Source organism: Aulonocara sp. 'chitande type north' Nkhata Bay, linkage group LG13 (genome assembly GCF_057382095.1).
Source record: "Aulonocara sp. 'chitande type north' Nkhata Bay isolate Kocher_YH1m ecotype deep benthic linkage group LG13, A_spYH_male_GT1.1, whole genome shotgun sequence".
Taxonomy (NCBI): Eukaryota; Metazoa; Chordata; class Actinopteri; order Cichliformes; family Cichlidae; genus Aulonocara; species Aulonocara sp. 'chitande type north' Nkhata Bay.
The window spans coordinates 19,726,548-19,745,185 of NC_141356.1; the positions used below are offsets into that span (position 1 = coordinate 19,726,548).

The 18,638-nt window shown below is 40.4% G+C and overlaps 3 protein-coding genes across 9 annotated transcripts in view; 1 reads left to right on the forward strand and 2 right to left on the reverse strand.

The window, feature by feature from the left end:
- Window positions 1-1,303, reverse strand: part of camkmt (calmodulin-lysine N-methyltransferase) — a 119,200-nt gene extending 117,897 nt beyond the window's left edge. The window contains exons 1-2 of one of the 6 annotated variants that reach the window (XM_086259060.1): window positions 1,141-1,303; window positions 261-434 (exon numbers count right to left, since the gene is read on the reverse strand). In XM_086259060.1, the coding sequence (XP_086115186.1) occupies window positions 261-422 (162 nt within the window). In that variant the 5' untranslated portion in view covers window positions 423-434; window positions 1,141-1,303. Of the gene's footprint in view, window positions 1-260; window positions 981-1,043; window positions 1,103-1,140 lie in introns of those variants that run through there. The other 5 variants (XM_086259057.1, XM_086259059.1, XM_086259058.1 and 2 more) reach the window with 5 other exon arrangements.
- Window positions 294-15,596, forward strand: prepl (prolyl endopeptidase like). 2 transcript variants are annotated; one of them, XM_086259048.1, is made up of 15 exons: window positions 294-440; window positions 3,047-3,175; window positions 3,362-3,428; window positions 3,618-3,798; window positions 3,874-3,962; window positions 4,063-4,189; window positions 4,267-4,483; window positions 4,969-5,160; window positions 5,325-5,537; window positions 5,761-5,936; window positions 6,138-6,354; window positions 6,521-6,670; window positions 7,211-7,337; window positions 8,328-8,416; window positions 8,895-15,596. In XM_086259048.1, exons 3-15 carry the CDS (start codon window positions 3,413-3,415, stop codon window positions 8,970-8,972), a joined length of 1,872 nt encoding a protein of 623 aa, XP_086115174.1. In that variant the 5' UTR covers window positions 294-440; window positions 3,047-3,175; window positions 3,362-3,412; the 3' UTR covers window positions 8,973-15,596. The 2 variants fall into 2 exon arrangements, with proteins under 2 accessions (XP_086115174.1, XP_086115173.1); XM_086259047.1 differs by lacking the exon at window positions 294-440 and adding an exon at window positions 694-1,098.
- Window positions 8,433-18,260, reverse strand: slc3a1 (solute carrier family 3 member 1). The gene is made up of 10 exons (XM_086259049.1): window positions 15,737-18,260; window positions 14,809-14,988; window positions 14,535-14,680; window positions 14,266-14,391; window positions 13,755-13,874; window positions 11,332-11,456; window positions 10,799-11,000; window positions 10,084-10,266; window positions 9,719-9,844; window positions 8,433-9,616 (listed from the first exon to the last, which is right to left on the reverse strand). Exons 1-10 carry the CDS (start codon window positions 16,164-16,166, stop codon window positions 9,185-9,187), a joined length of 2,070 nt encoding a protein of 689 aa, XP_086115175.1. The 5' UTR covers window positions 16,167-18,260; the 3' UTR covers window positions 8,433-9,184.
- Between the last annotated feature and the right edge of the window lie 378 nt (window positions 18,261-18,638).

Here is an 18,638-nt window from a genome sequence, read left to right on the forward strand (position 1 = left end):
AAAAAGACTGCTGTACTGTAATTAGTATATCATTATACTTATTATTATACTTATTATTAAGTGCTGGATTATCAGATTGTACAGAAACTGCCCCCTCCTTTTGGGGCAAGAAAGTAAATACAGTGCAGTTCATGATCCTTTTAAAAGTTAAGTAAACAATAGAGTTTTTGGGAAGCGTGACAGGGAACTCTGGGTTCCCATCATCTTTGTTCTTCCTTCAGGGACAGCAGTGCAATCATGAGAGTCCTGTGCTTGCATACCTGTCTCAGCAGGGTCCACCTGGCTCGTGCGACATCAGTATTTCTACAGGTCCCTGACCGGGAGGCGCGGGAATCAGCTGCGCGAGTGTCTTCGTGAATATTTTTCCCCAAAGGTGACGCCGGCTCGGTCCTTTCTGCAGCACCAGAAGAGTCCCTGTCCATTTTATCTTCGTACTTCTGGTAGGAGATAAACCCGTAAGCATTTGTTTAAATCCTGTTTATGCAGCTGTCACAGTTACAGCGGTGCGGTAATACAAAAAAATAAGGCTTTTTTTCTATAGCGACGCAGAAATGATCACATACACCGCTTCACTGTCATCACCTGTTACACCCACAAAGGATGCATGCTACTTCCGTACACTTTTGCAAGTCCAGGCATGTTAAACGATCGCGCTCGATTTCACAATTATAACTGAGGGCTGCTCACAAACGGATTTGATTAGTTTTGCCTGGCATTGCTCGCTACGTCATCAAGCGGGTATTCGTTTAGGAAATCGTACATGTGCCTGAAAATGTTCTCGCTGGCTGTTGTGCGTAGCTGAAGAATTAACGTAGAAGAAAGCAGCGAGGATTATAGGGCAATTAAAATGCCCTAACTGTCGCAAATGTGACCAACTGTACCTGATAGTAACCGGTAGCTAATTAAAATCACGCAAACGTCGCTGTCACCGGCTCATTTTATCTCATTAACGGTTAAACATTTGTCATGGCGTGTATATCGACTTTGTTTTTCTTATCTGCTCGTGTTCCGATGCAATTTCGGGTAAAATTCTGGGAGCTAACCGCTTGTAAACGGAAAACATGGCTCTCCTGGTCCCTTCAGCGTTGTTGCTCGTCGGTAAGGAGTTCATTCAACGTTAAAGATGCTGTTTTTACTTACCTTTGGCTTGGTGCAGGATTACACGCTGGTCTCCCGTCTCGCTGATAACGCTAACTCATTCATTATTGAAAACCGTGTCTTTCTGCCGGGTTGACAAAACTAGTCTTGTAAGGAGACACAGATAAGGGCATAGTGCTGAAATTGACACTCTGAATCTGGCTCGCTGTGCTGGCAAACGCCTCCTATGTGTTTTGTTATGCATGTGTTTATGTGAGTACTATATAAATATGCCCAAAGCTCTTCTATCCAAATGGTTAGAATTTTAAAATAACTTTAGATTCAAATTGGATCATTTATGAACGCAGTCATTTATTTATAAAAGCCTTTCCTACATTGCCATCACTATCATTGTTTTAAATAGGAATTAGCCTATTGGTTTGACAAGACAAATATAAAGTCGTATGGGACTATTTTGTCTACTGTCAGCTGCTCCCTTTAGGTGTCACCACAGTGGCCTCCATCTCACCCTATCCCTGTCACACCAGCCCTCTGCATGTCCTTCTTCTCTACATCCAGGAATCGTCTCTTTTCCCCTTGCCTGTCAGCTCCATATTCATCATCCTTTTTGCCACTATATTTACTGTCTCTCCTCTGCACATGTCCAAACCATCCCAGCCTTGCCTCTCTGACTTTGTCTCCAAACTGCTCAATCTGAGCTGTTCCTCAAATGTACTCATTACTAATCTTGTTAATCCTGGTCATTCCCAGTGGAAATCTTATCATCTTCAGCTCTGCCTCCTTTCCTTTTGCTAGCACCACCCTCTCCAAACCATGCATCATAGTAGATCTTGCTACCATCTACTAAACCTTCTCTTTCACTCTTGCTGCTATCCTTCAGTCACAAATCACCCTTGATATATCGTGCCCAGCCACTCCACCACACCTTCACTTTTTCCTTCACCTATCTTTGTGTGTGGACTGTTTTTCGTTTTGGATGGTTTACCCCAGGTGTTTAAACTCTACCTTCACTCATCTTCTCTTCAGTGTTACACCTGTCTCTTTCTCACTCAGATACATGTATTCTGTCTTGTTTCTGCTGACCTCTTCTCCCCAAAGCATACCCCCACCTCTCCAGGCTCTCATCTACCTGCTTCAATACAGCCAATCACACTGGGGAATTTATAAACTCAAGAATGTGATCATAATAGATCTTAATTTTGAGTGTTTCTGCACAAAGTGTTTTAATTACACCTCTAAAATGAATTTGTTTGTGAATTTGGATTATATTTTCTTTCAAACAGAAGCATTAAGTAATCAAGGATGAAAAAACACTGGGGTGACTTCATTATAATTTGTGGTTTATCAAAGTATATGTAGCCAGTCATGTTCAAATAAAAGCAGTATACTTTAACAGTGATTCACTCAAATTTAGCTTAAGATTTATAATATTTTTTTTCTAATACTATTCAAATTAGGATAATTAGTTTTGTAACAAATAGCAGACCAAAATTACTGAAAGAAATTTAAATATCTGTTTAAAAGTCAGGGTTTTTTTGCATACAATTGAAAACTGTAACTAATGACATCATAGCATCTATTTTTTAATAAATTCCATCATTGATTAAAAAAAAAATCAGTATAGATTTAATAAACACAATTAGAGCAATAAACATATCTTCTGGTGTTTTGCTCACTTCAGAGTTAAACAGTCACGTTTCCCGAAACTTAAGTTTTATCATTGAACACTTTTCATGTCACCTCCTTGTCAATCCTTAGAATTACACAAAAACAGACATTGTTAGGCAGCCAGGTTATCTAACAATGACTTGCTGAACATAGCGATTGTATCTTTAACTATTGCTCACACTATAAGTACAGTAGTGCTTTGCTTACTCAAAAAGACTGTGACACTTCAATAAATAGGTGGAGGAATATTGCAGTAATTTTTGAAGCTGTTTTATTTTAGGATACTTCGTTATCATCGTCTGACCATCTAAGCTCCGGACTCGAGAGGTACAGGGACTTACAGAAGTATTTCAGGAGGAGATTAAAGGATGCATACCACAGGTTCTCCAATATACCTGATTACTCAGTGGTGAGGATGCCCTTTTGTTTTGGATTTGTCTATTTTATAATGATTTTGAATATTATCTTAGTGGGACTGATGGACAACAATAAATATGACTTGTTTGGCAATTGAGTTTCTATATCATGAAAAGGATTATTTGGTAGCCTCTAATTATGTTAATCATATCTGTTGTTGTTATTTATCTTGTCAAAGGTCTCTGGACATCACCATTTATATTTCACTGAAGAAGATGGGATATACAGAATGGACAAGAAACAGAGTAAGCAGCAAACATGATGAGGGTCTTTAAACCGCTCATGTTAGCAGCTCTGAAAGCCTAAAGTTTAGCAGCAGAAGACTATTTTCTCAACAGGGATTTTTTTTTCTACTATATCCCTGTTACTGCATGTGCAACTTTTTATGCAGTCCATCATTAGAAATCTTTCCAACTTATTTCTTCTGTGTTTAGGTCACCTGGAGCCAGAGCAGGTGTTGAATCTAAGACAAATCTCTGGAGAGTTGGAGAAGACGGGACTTGAAAATAATAAGAGAAAGCAAAGATTTCAGTGGACGGTCCAGAGAATCCGTCTATCCCCACAGGAAAGGCATCTTGCAGCGTCGCTAAAATGTACTCACACGGAAGAGCTGAGGTAAATCAAACAAGGCATTTTAAACTACTGTACTTACTGAATTAGAAAGAGGATGTTAATTTTGTGATGAATCAGGTGTGTGGTCGTGAGGCTTGAAAGGAGAAGATTCCTACCTCTGCATCCCCAGCATGTGACACTAACCCTGGAGAAAGTCTTTAGCTTTGGTAATTTTTTGCACAATAAAAATTCATTTCAGTTGTGTTACAGGTAAGAGCACTGATATAAAACTTAAAATACTGCATATTATTGTGTGCATGTGTGAAGAGTGGGCCACAGATGAGATACTATTTTACTCGACTCTGGAAGGTCTACGTTCCAGCGCAGTGTTTCGTCTGGATCTCACCTCCAGTGGAAGCAGGATAACCTCTGTATTTGAGGAAATGCAGCCTGAGTAAGTGTAAGCGATGCAGCATGTAAGCTGCGTCTACTCCCACACCATCTCTAATTGACCTGCTGACATCTCCCCAGTGTGTTTGTGGAGGTTGCCCTGACCAGAGACCGACAGATCCTGACCATCAACTGTAACAGCAGGACAAGTTCAGAGGTGCTGCTAAGTGATATAGCAACATCAAATTTAGATCCATTTGTGGTTCAGCCACGCCAGCTCAATCTCCTGTACCACGTGGAGCACTGGAGAGGTCGGCTTATTATACTGGCAAATACAGGGCTTGGACAAGAATATCAGGTATAGTGTGTCCCGTGTGTGTGTGTATATATATATTAGTATTTTTAGATTTTACATGAGTGATTGCCCATCATTACCAAGGAAACCTGGATAAGTGTTTGGTCCTATAGTGACAATATAAGGAATAATGCAGACAAAAATACACATATATAAATACATAATGACTAGCAGAACTTACCAGGTATAATTCAGACTCAGGCATGAATGCAGTGTACTCTGTAACTACAGGAGTATACCTGCTTTTACCTACTGTTCACTTTCTCTTCAAATGCACATGGAAAACAAAATGTCAGAAGTTAAAATGGTTTAAAAAGGTTTCTGTCTTTTGACATGCTATAATTTTCCTTATGTTCTGTTTCAATTGGTCTCTATTCACAACTTGCTCTATTAACTTACCAGTAGTATTTTACAGAGTGCTACATTTAATATCCAGTTAAAACATTGATTTTCAGTGAAGGAGATTCATCTTTCCATTTAATTTCCAGGTGGTTCAGGCTCCTGTCTCAGAGCCATCAATGGATTCCTGGGTCTCTTTGTTTGCGCCTGAACCTGGCACTACAATTAAAGACATGGACGTGGTTGGAGACCATTGTGTGTTGGTTGCAAGAACGCCAGTTAGTGAACTAGCTCTCATTGTGGTCCCTCTGATCCACCCCAAGAATGCATACATAGTACAGGTAATTATTACACAATTTCTTACATACTTATGTGCTTGTTAGCGTTTGAGACTTTAACCACCTTTTGGTTGTTCTTAGTCTTTACTTTTTGTAATTTTATGGGTTTGTGGTTTAGTGTTATTAATATATTCTCAAAGCTTTTTATTTCTACACTCATGCTAAAGCTTCCATCCTGGGCTTGTGCCATTAAAACCAAGAAACCAGGCTTGGCTGACCAACAAAATATGCTAGAATTCCTGATATCCTCTCCAGTCCATCCGCCGGTTCCATACTGTCTACACCCTGAGAATGGGCTCCTTTTATCAGGCACTGGAGATGGATCCTCCCCAGAGAACCAAGCTGATTATATCACTACGCGCTTGGAGGCCTGCAGCCAAGTGAGGAAACTTGAAATATAATTTGCGCAAATAATAAGACAATCTCAGCAGGGCTCTAAGCATTTAGCATTTATCACCATACAGAGAAGGGCATTTTGTGCTTCTTCATACATCATCACCTAACACAGAGGCGTATAATTGTAACAAATTTTATAGACTTATTTTTAGATAATTTACCATTAATTCCTTTAGTCTGAAAGTGCATCTCTGTGTGTTTTTGTAGGACGGTACCTTTGTGCCTGTGACATTGTTTCATACAGTACCTGTGGAGCATTTGAGACAGGCACCGCTGCTGGTCCATGTCTATGGTGCTTATGGCAGAGATCTTAACATGGAGTTCTACCCAGAGAAAAAAGTGATGCTGGAGCAGGGCTGGGCTCTGGCCTACTGCCATGTCAGGTATAATGTCACTCCTCTAGGAAGCTAACCAAACCCTGTTGGCTCAAAAAGTTATGATGAGAGACATGCTTTATATGACCAAAATGACAGGGAAATGACAGACAAGTCATTGTCGTCATAGGGGGCAAGTGAAATATGTAATTCAAACTTTGTGCTCCCCATGAGTTGAAGTAACTTGTTCTTTGCTTTTACACTCTGTAGAGGTGGAGGGGAGCGTGGCCTTTTTTGGCACAGACAAGCCTGCGTGGGAGGGAAGCGGAGAGGAGTTGAGGACCTCCAAGCCTGTCTCCATCACCTTTTCTCCTTAGGAGTCTCCTCTCCTTCTCTCACCGCTCTTACAGCCTGCAGTGCTGGGGCTGTGCCAGTGGGAGCTCTGTGCAACAGACACCCACTATTGATGCGGGCTGTCACCCTGCAGGTAAGAAATTAAATCGTTGGAGGTTTTGTGCTTAAACCCTGAACCATACAACATTGTTGTTAAATTGACCAAAATGATGAATATTCTTGACTAAGTCTCTCTATAGTTACTTGTAGTAAAAATGTGAGCTAAACACTTCCAAAACCACACCTTTTCCTGTTTTCAGGCTCCGTTTCTGGATGTGTTAGGGACTATGGAGGATCACAGCCTGCCTCTAACTTTAGAGGATAGAGATGAATGGGGGGACCCAGTGGGAAACCCAGAACACAGACATATCATCACCTCCTACTGTCCCCTTCACAACATCACTCCTCAGGTATGGAGAGGAAAACAGAATATAAAAATAAAATGCAGCTATATTTTTCTTAACTGGCTTAACAGAAAATAGTCTTTTTGTTTGTGTTACCACTTCATGTAATGTTTTGCTTTATACATTTGTTTGCATTAGCACATACGTGTTTCAATCACCTCAATCATAGTTGAATGCTGATCAAATGCATTGACGGATGCTTTGAGCAGGTAAGAAACTGCAGGTGAGTCCCAACCTTTCTGGGACTCAGTCTTACCTGTAGGTGGACCAGGTTGGTGTATTTGATTTCGAATTTCCAATGCAATAAAAATTGTCCTGTACCTAATGCGAGGTAACTGACATCTATTTCATGTTTGGTTTAATTCCATGAAACACTGTAGGGACGCATTTAGGGCCATTGATAATTAATACATTTGGTAAACATAATGTAAACTACAGTATGTAATTTAAAATGCGTGTGTGTGTGTGTGTGTGTGTGTGTGTGTGTGTGTGTGTGTGTGTGTGTGTGTGTGTGTGTGTGTGTGTGTGTGTGTGTGTGAGATACAGCATTACCCATCGATGCTGCTGACAGCCTACAGTGGTGACAACATGGTTCCTCTGGCAGGCGTCTTTAAATACACTGAACAACTAAAGAAAGCCGTTCATACACACTCCAGCATGAAGCCAAAGTCAGGTAATCAAGTCATTTCTCCAAGTATGCAGCCATGCATATTATTGTGTGTTTGAGTACCTCATTCTATGGGGGTGTGCATTTGTCTTTGTGTGCATCTCAGCATACATTGTCCTCGTCTTTTTAGGAGTAATTTCTGCATGATCAGAGGTTTTAATAGCATAGGGTCATCCCCCAATAGTAGTTTCAGTGTGCATGTTGGGAGAGGTAGCAGTAGCAGATGCATGGCTATCTGTCAGGGGGAGTGCTAACAGCATTTAAGTTGATGACCAAAATGTTGCATAGGTCACCTTGTAGTAAAGCTTGCCTCTGTGTATACATGCGTTTTGTGTCTGTGTGTGTCTGTGAGTGTGCGTATGTGTGTGTCAGCTAATTGCTCTAATTTCCCCCTGACAGGCTCTTTCTCCCTCTCACTTATAATCTCCCTTCACCACGTTGGTGGTACTCCTTATTTACACCCCTCTCTCTCGCACTGCCTCCTCTGCTCCTGTTTCAAATGCACACATTATCTCTCTCCGTTACCCTCGCTCACTTTTCTGTTGTTCACACATACACCAGGCAGCTTAAGTGTCTGTGGTGTGGTGTGTGTGTGTGTATATGTCTCCCTAATCTGTCTCTCTCTGTTCTCCGGAGTCTTTGATAAAGTGCTGATGGCATAGACACATCCAGGCGGGTGGGCAGGCCCATTAGCATGGTAAAGAGATAGTGTATCAGAGCAAGAGATTAGACGCCACAGACTGGGAGCTGTCAAGGTCAAGACCGCACTTGTGAAACAGTCCATACCACAGAGACAGGGAGGGGAGGCAGGGGGATATCAGATGGGAGGATAAATGAGTGAAAGCAAAGACAGAAGACTGAAAAAGATGATTTGGGGGGGGAAATGGGCAGAGAAGGGGAGCAGAGAAAAGAACATTTTAAAGAAAATGTTAATTTTAAGTATTGTCTTCTGCCCGTACTTGGCTCTTGAATCTCTTTGTGTACGTTTAATTTTAGAGTGTAAACCAGCACCAAACATAGCTCTGAATATCCAACCTGGAGCAAATCACCTTGGAACAGAAGACTTTGAGCTAATGCTGGAGGAGGTAAATTAATTTTCCTGAAGCTGAAACCTTCTTGAAAAGATCGATGTTTTTATTTTGCAGTCTTTTTAAGGACAAATTATCTGAAAATTGGACACAAATATTTTCTGGTATGAGACATTTTTACTTTCTGAAAATTATGAGTTCTTAATGTCCCATCAGAATGCACACCAACACTGAGACATGAAATATTAGTAAGCACAGAGCAAGCGCTTGATTGCAATATACTATCTGTCTCACAGCTTTAAAATTGAGGTACAAAGTCAGTTAAATTAAGGAGTCCTTTTACCTGTAGATGTGATTTTGTTTATTACAAATGCACCATGACGTCATGTACGTGTGTGATAAACAGCCAAATCTGAGAAAGCCTTCTTAATATATAATCTATAATTTGCCTTATGAATGTAAAAGTTTGAGTTTTAGCACTTGGATGGGTGATGACAGATACATACTGTTTGTTGTTTTTTATTCCATAACAAAGGAAGCCCTCAAGCTTGCATTTCTGTACATGGAGCTTGGCCTGGACCCTCCTCGGCCTCCACGCAAGCGGAGAAGATAGCGAGGCTATGAAGAAGCAGTCGGGCATGAAAAACAGAGCATCTTCCATCACGGCAACTAGACAGACTGGTGCCCAAATCTAATAATAATAACAGCAATTACACTTTCAAAGATAAGAAATCACTACCTTCAAGAGGAAACACCAGAGAAAAATCTTAATGCTTTGATGGTTTCTGTAATACAGCAGTTATTGGATACTCATCTCCATTTTTACTAGCATTTATAAAGTATGTCTATGGTCTCCAAATAGCAAGCCTTCTCAGAGATGTAGCACTCTTCAGGATGGTTGGGATTAAACCGAGTGTTGGTGGAGTACTGAATCACCAAACCCTCTCCTACTTCTGTCTGGATGCGAGACTTCGGAAACACTTTGCCATCATTGGCTATGGTGGTGCTCATCAGCACCTTCAACTCGTCTGGCAGTTCACGAACAGAGGAGAGATCTGTGACAGCTGATTCTTTACCAAAGTTAACCACTATGAGGAAAGCTCGCTTAAGTCCATCAAGCTCTCTGATGTAAGAGAAGACATTGGCATCAGCGTGGACGTAGCAGAACCATCCACGGTTAAGGGGGAGCTCTGATTGACGCAGGGTGTTCAGGAAGCGGTACTGAGCCAGAACAGAACCATCATCTTTCATCTGGGCCTGGGAATAAAGGAATGGGAGGAGGACAGATGAACCATAGAAAGATACACATAAGAAAACGATCTTTCTTCAAAGTTGAACATTAGAAAAACAGATCTATACCTCCACGTTGACCGTTTCATAATCGGGGTGTAGTGGCAACCAGGTGAGATTTGTTTTCTCATTAAAACCTGCGTTCGTGTCAGCATTCCACTGCAATGGAGAACGCTGAGGGTCTCGACTGGCACTCTGCAGTGAAAGCAGAGGAATCATTTTGGTATATTTGCTCATGTATACAGTCGCCAGTGTATTAGATACAACAAGACTGCAAAAATGTCCTTTAAAGTAAAGACATTTATGTTGTTATATTTATGTTTATTTATTGTTATTAATAAAATGACATTAAACTGGTTATTTTTAAGGACCTCTCACAGAGATGTGTGACAGTGAGGGTTTAAAGGTTTCTTCAGTGTGTGCACAGTACTGACTGTATTGTATTTGCCGGCTGGGTCTTGTATCTGACTTGCTGTCACGTTAATGTTCTCCATGCCGATCTCCTCGCCGTAGTAGGTGGTGGCTGTGCCTGGAAGGGTCAGCAGCAGCATGTTGATGGCACGAACATAGAGTCGACCAGCACTGGAAGAAATCCGAGTCCTGTCATGGTTTCCAACCTGATAACAGTGTAGGTAAGAGAAAAACAAGACAAAGGGTTGATTAAGAAATTAGGAAGTAAGGAGGTGGGCTGAAACATATTTGTTTTCTTAATATGTGTTAGGTGCTAAAGTCTGAAGATGCACATAAAGTAAGAAGGCTATACTTTTGAGCCTAATCAATAATAATTACAGAAAATAAACATGCTTAATTTACTTTTACTCAGCTTCTAATTATTTAGCTTTACAGGAGTGTTTTTGACAAATTTAGTTTCATTGCCTAGTGTTTGTCAAACTGTCACTGCAAAGGGGTTGATGATTAACAAATACATAAACCGACCTGTGGTTTGAAAGATATGACAACACAAGTGTGAGAAGCATGATCTCAGGCAGACAGTCTACTAAGGATGACTCGACAGTTCATTCTTATGAATGCTGCCGACACATGATTTCGGCATGTTATGTGCCACAGTATGCAGGACATGACGCTACTGATCCTGTGGTTTTTACAATTGTAAAAAGCGAGGAAATAAATATGAGTTTAAGAACTCACCACCCAGTTGGGCCATTTTCCTTTGGGCATGTTGCCCATCCAGAGGTGGACCAGATGCTTAGCCCATACTCCACTGGTGTTGTGGGGTAGATCCAGCAGGTAAAAGTTAAAGGGGAAGTCACCTTCCTTTTCCAGCCTGGTGCCATAGTACATCATGGTCTTGTACACCTCTTCATAATCGTATGACTCTGTTACCATGAATCTGCAGCACAGGAGGAATTTATTTAGCATGTGATATGACACAGAAACCACGATGACTTATGTCAAGATATCGTCCATTAGCTGATTTTGTTTATCTTACTCTAAAATACCAGTGTGTCCTTATTTGAAATCATTTAAAAAATCTGGGCTTAATTCCTTATTCTAGATTTCATTAAATCATTTCAAACCAAACGATTTAATGAAATCGTTTGGTTTGAACATTAGTGCATTGCATAAGCAAAAGGTCTTTAAAATTAAGGATGATTGTGACATAATAATTACAGGTAGTTTTCTGCCATAGTAATATTGAATGCACTTAATCACTTTCCTACCTGTATCTGCCAGGCTCTTGACTGTAGATGTCCATCTGTGCTCTAAACTCCCTCAGTATGTCATGCAAGCCCACCTGACTGGTGGTGTAGTCACTGTGAAGATCCCACTCTGTAGTTACCAACTCCTGGATAGAAATATGTATAAGGTTATGTAGTGATTATGCAATTTTAGTATAGCTTAGCTACTTTCAGGCTGTGTGCTGGAGTTAGACTTTGTATTTTCTTTGAGCAAAGTTTGCTGAGTGAGAAACTGTGGATTAAGAAAGTTTCTGCTAATTCTTCAGATTTGTTATTTTTGTAACTGTCCAAATAAAATGGGCGAGAAAGGCAAAGGAAGAAAAAACATCTTGTTAAGTTCTAATTATGGAGGCGCTGAGGAAATCTGACTCACTGGACAACTATTGGTGTTACCAGAGTGTAAAGCATTGGGTTTACAGATTTAAGGGAATGAGCCATAGACCTGCACAGAGACAGTGATGTCACAGTTCTAAAATTACACCTAATGTGCATGTCTTTTTGTGAAAGATAATCTCAAGCCATTAAGCTGGCCTAATAACAGGCAAGTGAACCATTCAGCCAACAGCAACCACAGCATAAACCACTAAAGCAATAATGTAGAGACAGATGGTTTCTGATTCATATTTAGCTGAATCACGACTAAGGATGTGATAAAATTCTTAACACAACTTTTACATATCTTTCTCAATTGCAGAATTGTAGTTCCAGTGGTTTGTAAAAATGAATTACTGTTTCTAAGATGGCAAAGAGTTAGTGTTGTTTTGTTTAAAGATTACCTCGTGGTTAAACATGATCAGACTGTAAAAATGTAACCTAACTGCAAATCTGTGGGTATAAATTCTCAGTCATCAGTGAGTAAAAGAGTCCCAGTGTTATGGTTTTACCCTGCAGTCGTAAGTAAACTCCAATGACTTGCTAATCCACCAAAATATGCTCCTTTGCTTCTAATCTTTCCCCTGTGAGAAATAACTTCAGCCTCTTTGACCTTAATTCAGCATGTATCACGAACCCTTTGAGTTTCACAAACAGTGTGTTCTTCACATGATTATGAAGCTGACATTTCAGCTAGAGATAAATAATCAGTGATACATCATACACAGTGTGAACAGTCCCACTCAGCTTTTGATTAATTTTTTCTACTAGCAACAAGGGAAAGTGCTTCTTCAGTAAAGCTGCTTTCATGGATCAGATTGTTAAATTTTGGACTCTGACATTTCAGATATTACATAAGTCAATAAAATCTAATTATGCCTGCATAGCTCTAAGTTACAGCTTGGATTCTTAGAACTGTTAAGTTCATCCACCACCTTTATCTGAGCAACGATGCACAGTTCTTGTCATTCAACCCCAAATTTGTTGAGCATTTTCCTTTTTCAACTTACTGCAGAACAAAGAACCTTATAGATGAAGTAGATATTTATAATGGATTGCATTTATATAGCGCTTTTCTAGGCACCCAAAGCGCTTTACAATTCCACTATTCATTCACTTTCACATTCACAAACCACAGTTGTAGCCACAGCTGCCCTGGGACAGACTGACAGAAGCGAGGCTGCCATATCGCGCCAACACCAGTAGGCGGTAGGTGAAGTTTCTTGCCCAAGGACACAACGACCAGGACAGAGAGAGCTTGGGGGATCGAAAGGGCAACCTTCCGGTTACAGATGAGCTTCACAACCCTCTGAACCACATTTAAAGTTTTTCACTATAGAATGCTTTTTGCCTGTCGAAGTTTTTATTGGCATAACAGATATCATCTATCAGTTTCACATCAAAAGCTATTTATCTTAGGTTATAAAGTTATATCACATGTTGATGAAGTGCCAGTGAGTAAACACGTGTGATTGCTTTAGCCAAAACGTGGCTCTGGTTTTCTTTTTCCAACGTGGTGGCTGTTGGGCAAAATGAGCCCCGACTTAGGGGTAAATTAACCTGGTGGTTAATCTTTTACCAAAACAAATGCATAATCTTAAAATTGATTTTGCATCATAACAACTCCCAATTTAAAAATGCTTGAAAACCTAGCGCTTTTATGTCAGAGGAAAATGGCCCGACTGCTTTGAGCGGATATGAATGCAACAGTGACTCAAAAAACATCATCACAAATAAGGTGTGCATAAGAGCATCTCTGAATACCGAAAAACTTGAACCCTGAAGCAGATGAGCTATAGCAGCAGAAGATCACGCTGGTTGTCACTCCTGTAAACTGAGGTTACAATTCACATGAAAGCATGGATCTATCATGACTTTTATCAAAGGTTCAGGCTAGTGGTGGTGGTGTAGTGTTGTTGGAGATATGTTTTTGTTATTTCTGTCTATCTCAGTATGACCTCAGTGTGCCCATCTATTGATTTTAGCTGAACTCAACAAAACCAATGAGGTTAGATGTGTAGTTTAACACTCACGGGTGGTTTGTTTGGATCAACCTGTGGTTCATCCCTCATGTGTGGAGCCTCCAGCATGTGCTTCACTGCATCCATCCTGAAGCCATCCACTCCCTTCTCCAGCCAGAAATGAATTATATCCTAAAATTGAGGGGGGAAATGTATATAGAGCAATTAAACTGGCATCTACATTATGTGTGAAAAGGCTGCAGAAAGATAAAATCATTCAACTATAACAAAGACAGTTGAGTAGAAATGTTTATGTACAGCCCATTATTGCTTCTGTTGTACTTTGCGCTGTGTGCAGCCACAATTAAAAACATAGGTTAACTGGTACAAGTTAGTGTATAATCAGTGTGTCACACATTACTGTTAAATGTGGACAAAGGACACAAAAATGATAATACAGTGAAAGACAGAACAGATGAAGAAAACACATGATTTTAGCACATGCATCACTGAATGTACTTTAAGAAACGAGTCAGTAGCTGAGCTTTTGTGTGTGTGTCACTGCATGTTCCAGTAATCTTACAATCATCTCTTTGATGACATCTGGGTTTCTGAAGTTCAGGTCTGGTTGCTCCTTGAGAAACTGGTGGAGGTAGCATTGCCCTCTAACTTCATCGTATGTCCATGATGAGTTCCCAAAGATACTCACCTGAGTGCAAGATGGGAAACAAATCTGATCTAAATTCCAGTACATTGCACCTTTTTAGTACTATGAACTTGGTGAAGGTTCAGTGAAAATGTGCAGAAGACAAAATCATAGACCAGGTAGAAAATAACAGTACAAGCACCAACCCAGTTATTAGGCTTCGGTCCGTCTGGTTTGCAGTCAGTCCAGACGTAGTAATCCTCATAGTGAGGATCTCTAGTCCGGCTCAAGTTGAACCAGCGGTGTAGATCACTGGTATGATTTGGAATGAAATCCATGATCAGCTTCAAACCTGGTGGAAATGGAGATGGGTATTTGTGTGTCAGACATGCAGCCTGCTATAAAAAAAACAATCTTACCCCCCAAAACCACCTTCTAGCTCCACATTTTCACATAAACAAGGGTATTCAAAGTGCACACCTTTGCTGTGCATTGCTGCCAGGAGGTCCTCAAAGTCCTTCATGGTTCCAAAGAGTGGATCAATATCACGGAAGTCCTCCACATCATACCCAAAGTCTTTCATGGGAGAACGGTAGAAAGGGCTGATCCATATTGACTTGATGTTAAGGTATTCAAAGTGGTCCAGCTTCTCCCTGATGCCTGTCAGACAGGAGATACAGGATCTACTGTAACCACTCGGTGCTGAAATTCAGATTCCTAATAAACTGAAGGACTATGGATAGGAAAAGATAATTCTGCATTGCATTAGTAAATTTTTATAGGAAATAATGCAATATAGTGAGAGCAGCTGTCATTTCCCTCTAAAAAGCATCTGCATATTTAATATTATAAATGAGCCATTGAAAACAACGAGATGCAGTTTTACCATTCCCTTTGTATACTTTGCGAATGGTTAAATAAAGTTAATAATTTACCCTTGTATAAGTGACCAAATATAAGAAATTGATAAGAGCAGCTGTTAGGTTGACAGAGTAAAAAAAAAATCTACCAGGACTTTGCCAAATTTTTGTAAATCCACAATCTCAGAAAGGGTGCTACATTGTTTTTTGTTTTTTGTTTTTAAATGAAGCCTGGAGAGTTCATAGGAGGCTTTATCTGGCAAAAAAAATTCACAGCGATTTTGCAGGATTTCAATAGTAGGCTACTCAAATCTATAAGAGTATATGGGGAAGTATTTATAATATGGCCTAAAGGTGTTAAAAGTACAGTAGTTTGAAATGCACATTAAAATATGGAAACGCTCTAAGTGACTCAAAAGTGTAACAGCATGTGCCTTCCACTGTTGGAAGCGGAGCGTCATTGGTGTCGTCCATAAAAACACCTGTTTTAATGAAAATCTTCGAATAGTCAGGGTTAGGAGCTTGCAGCAGTGCTTTGGGTGTCTTACCTTTGAGGTCTCCCACCCCATCCCCGTCGGAGTCTTTGAAGGACCGGGGGTAAATCTGGTACACCGGGGAGGCCTGCCACCAGCTCAGGCACTTCGGAGAAAGCGCGATCACCGCGATGGTGACCGCGACCAGAGCCAGGGTGCAGCACACCGTTAGCCAGAACAGGATCTCTCGGGGCACTCGGTACCGGGCTTTAGAGGAGTACAGCACCAGCACCTCCTTAGGCATCCCGGCGTACGGTTTGATCTGCGTGTACTCATCTCGCGCGTCTGAGAGCCGCTTCACGCCGATGGAGTCCCGCTTCTCCTCGCTGTCGGAGACGCTGATGTTGTCCCTCGCTGCTGGCCCGTCTCCGTCTGCATCCTTATAACCCGGGTTTCTGGTGCACTCCCCGAGCTCCACGCTGTCGGAGTCGTTTCTATAACTCATGTTGTTTGTTAAAACGAACCGTGTCGGGTTGTGTAGCTCGCCTCAAGAACAATGAGTGACTCGGAGAGCGTACATTAAATATATGACTACAGTCAGAGGGTCATAGTACACGGAGTAGAGCCTGTCTCTGACACACCTGTGGAATGTGGGGAAGTGGAGCGTTGATGGGACTGGTTACAGATTAGCGTTTTTTTTCAGTACACAGTATTAACTACGACTGAGACATCAGTTACTTCCGAACCAAACAAAAGCACCAAGGTGCAAGATGCCTTTTAATATTGTAGGCGATAAAGATGCAGCTGAACTAAATGGGTTTCCTATTTTGGGATTTGTGAACTTTAACACCAACATTAAAATACAGAAGATATTTCAAAACCCCAAGAGCTACTCCATTTCTTTGATCTTTAGAAAACGCATCACAACGTGTTGATTAACATTTCCTTTCACAGCTCACAGATCCTAAACTGAAAAAATATACATAAAATACAACCTAAATCAAGGGTGTCCAACTTAAAGTTCTGGGGCCAAAATTGGACAGACACAGTCTCCAATCCGGCCCATTAGACTTTGTTCTCACAAATCTTAAAGTGTATATTTGGTGTGATCACCTTTATTTATTTTTAACACAGCCTCTCGTAGGTAAGCATTTTTGTAATTTTTTAAGAAGTCTTTAGGAATGGTTGACCAGGCTTCTTAAAGAACGTTTCAAAGCTCTTCTTTGGATGTTGGCTGCCTTTTGTAGAGTTCCTTATCAAGATGATCCCACATTGTTTTAGTAATGTTGAGGTCCAGCCTCTGGTGAGGCCAATCCATGACTCATAGTGTTACATTATTTTCCTTACCCAGGTATGCTTTAACTGTACTAGCAGTGTGTTTTTGGTGACCTCTAACCCCTGAGCCCTCCATACAGATTAAAGATCAAACTGAAAACCTTTGGAACTGGTCTCAGCTCCTACAAGTTAATGAACTGTTGTCGAGAGAAAAAGGGATGCTAAAAATGTCTAAACATTTCAGGGACTTTTTTTAATGCTACATTTTTTCACTTTAAGCATTTGATGTTTTCTATTTTCCCTTGTGAAGAAAATACATGGGTTTAAGATTTACAAATGATAGAATTCCTTTTTAATTTGCACTTTACAGCATCACAGATTTCTAGGAATCAATCTTGTATTATTCTTGCCATTGATTTACAATCTTGTGACTTATGATAAATTACAAAAAAAAGAACCCTTGACACATTTGTGTGCCTGTGTCAGTCTTTCAATCTTAATGTTAGAGTTACTGCTCTCTTTTCTGACCTATATGTTAACTTATTCTTGTACAGAACTTCTACTTGTATATAAAGAGTGACCAGAAACACATGTCTATGCTAAAAAGCCCACAGGGAATGCAAACCTTCAACCCGGCCCAAAAATAACTGACAGGTTCAGGAGACCAAATGCTTGTAAAATTCTCTTTACTCAACAGAACGTTAAATCATAGCAACAAGTCAGTCAAATTATCCAGGCATTGCCAAACTTTCAAAAACTCCTTTATCTTATGTCTTCCCACATAAGTTCTGACATTATATTCCACAATCAGAATAATGATCAAGTATATATTTTATTTTATTTTAAACAAAGGAAGCCAAGGTAGCTTGTTCTGCCATTAAATGACCGATGAGGAGAGAATGTGAACCTGCAGTGCTGCTTGTATTCCGTCCATGCAGTGGAATCAGTGTGACTAATGAAGAATTACATTCAGAAAAATAAATGTTTCTCTGTCCTTCCCTCCCTTAAATTCTCTCCAAGCCCAGTGTCTGATATAGCTTAAACAAAAACCTTAACTGAAGACCATGTTCAGTGTGGTAAAAGCTTGCACAATGTTAAAAAGTATGCGAATCTGAGATATGACAACATTCACAATGGGAATGATGGGAAACATGCGGTTTGGGGGGTTTAAAGTAAGGGAAATCTAATTTGTACGTTAAGTACCTAAAAGTGAATTAATATTCTCATTTGTGCTCCAGTTCATCTACAGGTTGTTCCTCTATCACTGCCTTTCCTCTCCAACATTGTGTTCCACCACACTGAACATTGTCCACATTATCACCCACCCGCCCACCCAGTGCATATCACACGCAAATTACACTCCTTCCTCAATCACAAAACATGCACCAATAGGAGATACCACCCCTCCCACTCCCTCCACCACAAAGAAAAGTTATACCATTGCATTAAAACAACTGTAACTGCAAAAGAACTACACATTCAAGTACCTATTTGTCATATGGCACCAAGAGCAAGTGTACCACAATAACATTAACCAGCCAGCAATCTCTGTTAGATCCTTTCTCTTCCAATACTGCCACTTCAGAAAGCACATTACATTTGCCATTAAATGATTGAATATATATACCTGTATGTTACAGGTTTGTATTTATAGCATATTTTAACCTCATCTAAATACCACACACACACACACACACACACA

Coding starts and splice junctions, on each gene's coding strand:
- prepl (XM_086259047.1), top strand. CDS start 967: ATGGCGTGTATATCGACTTTGTTTTTCTTATCTGCTCGTGTTCCGATG. Junction 1,099..3,046: donor TTCAGCGTTGTTGCTCGTCG/GTAAGGAGTTCA, acceptor GTTTTATTTTAG/GATACTTCGTTATCATCGTC. Junction 3,799..3,873: donor ACTCACACGGAAGAGCTGAG/GTAAATCAAACA, acceptor GTGATGAATCAG/GTGTGTGGTCGTGAGGCTTG.
- slc3a1 (XM_086259049.1), bottom strand. CDS start 16,166: ATGAGTTATAGAAACGACTCCGACAGCGTGGAGCTCGGGGAGTGCACC. Junction 14,989..15,736: donor TGGGGTGGGAGACCTCAAAG/GTAAGACACCCA, acceptor CCTGTCTGACAG/GCATCAGGGAGAAGCTGGAC. Junction 9,845..10,083: donor CAGCCGGCAAATACAATACA/GTCAGTACTGTG, acceptor CTTTCACTGCAG/AGTGCCAGTCGAGACCCTCA.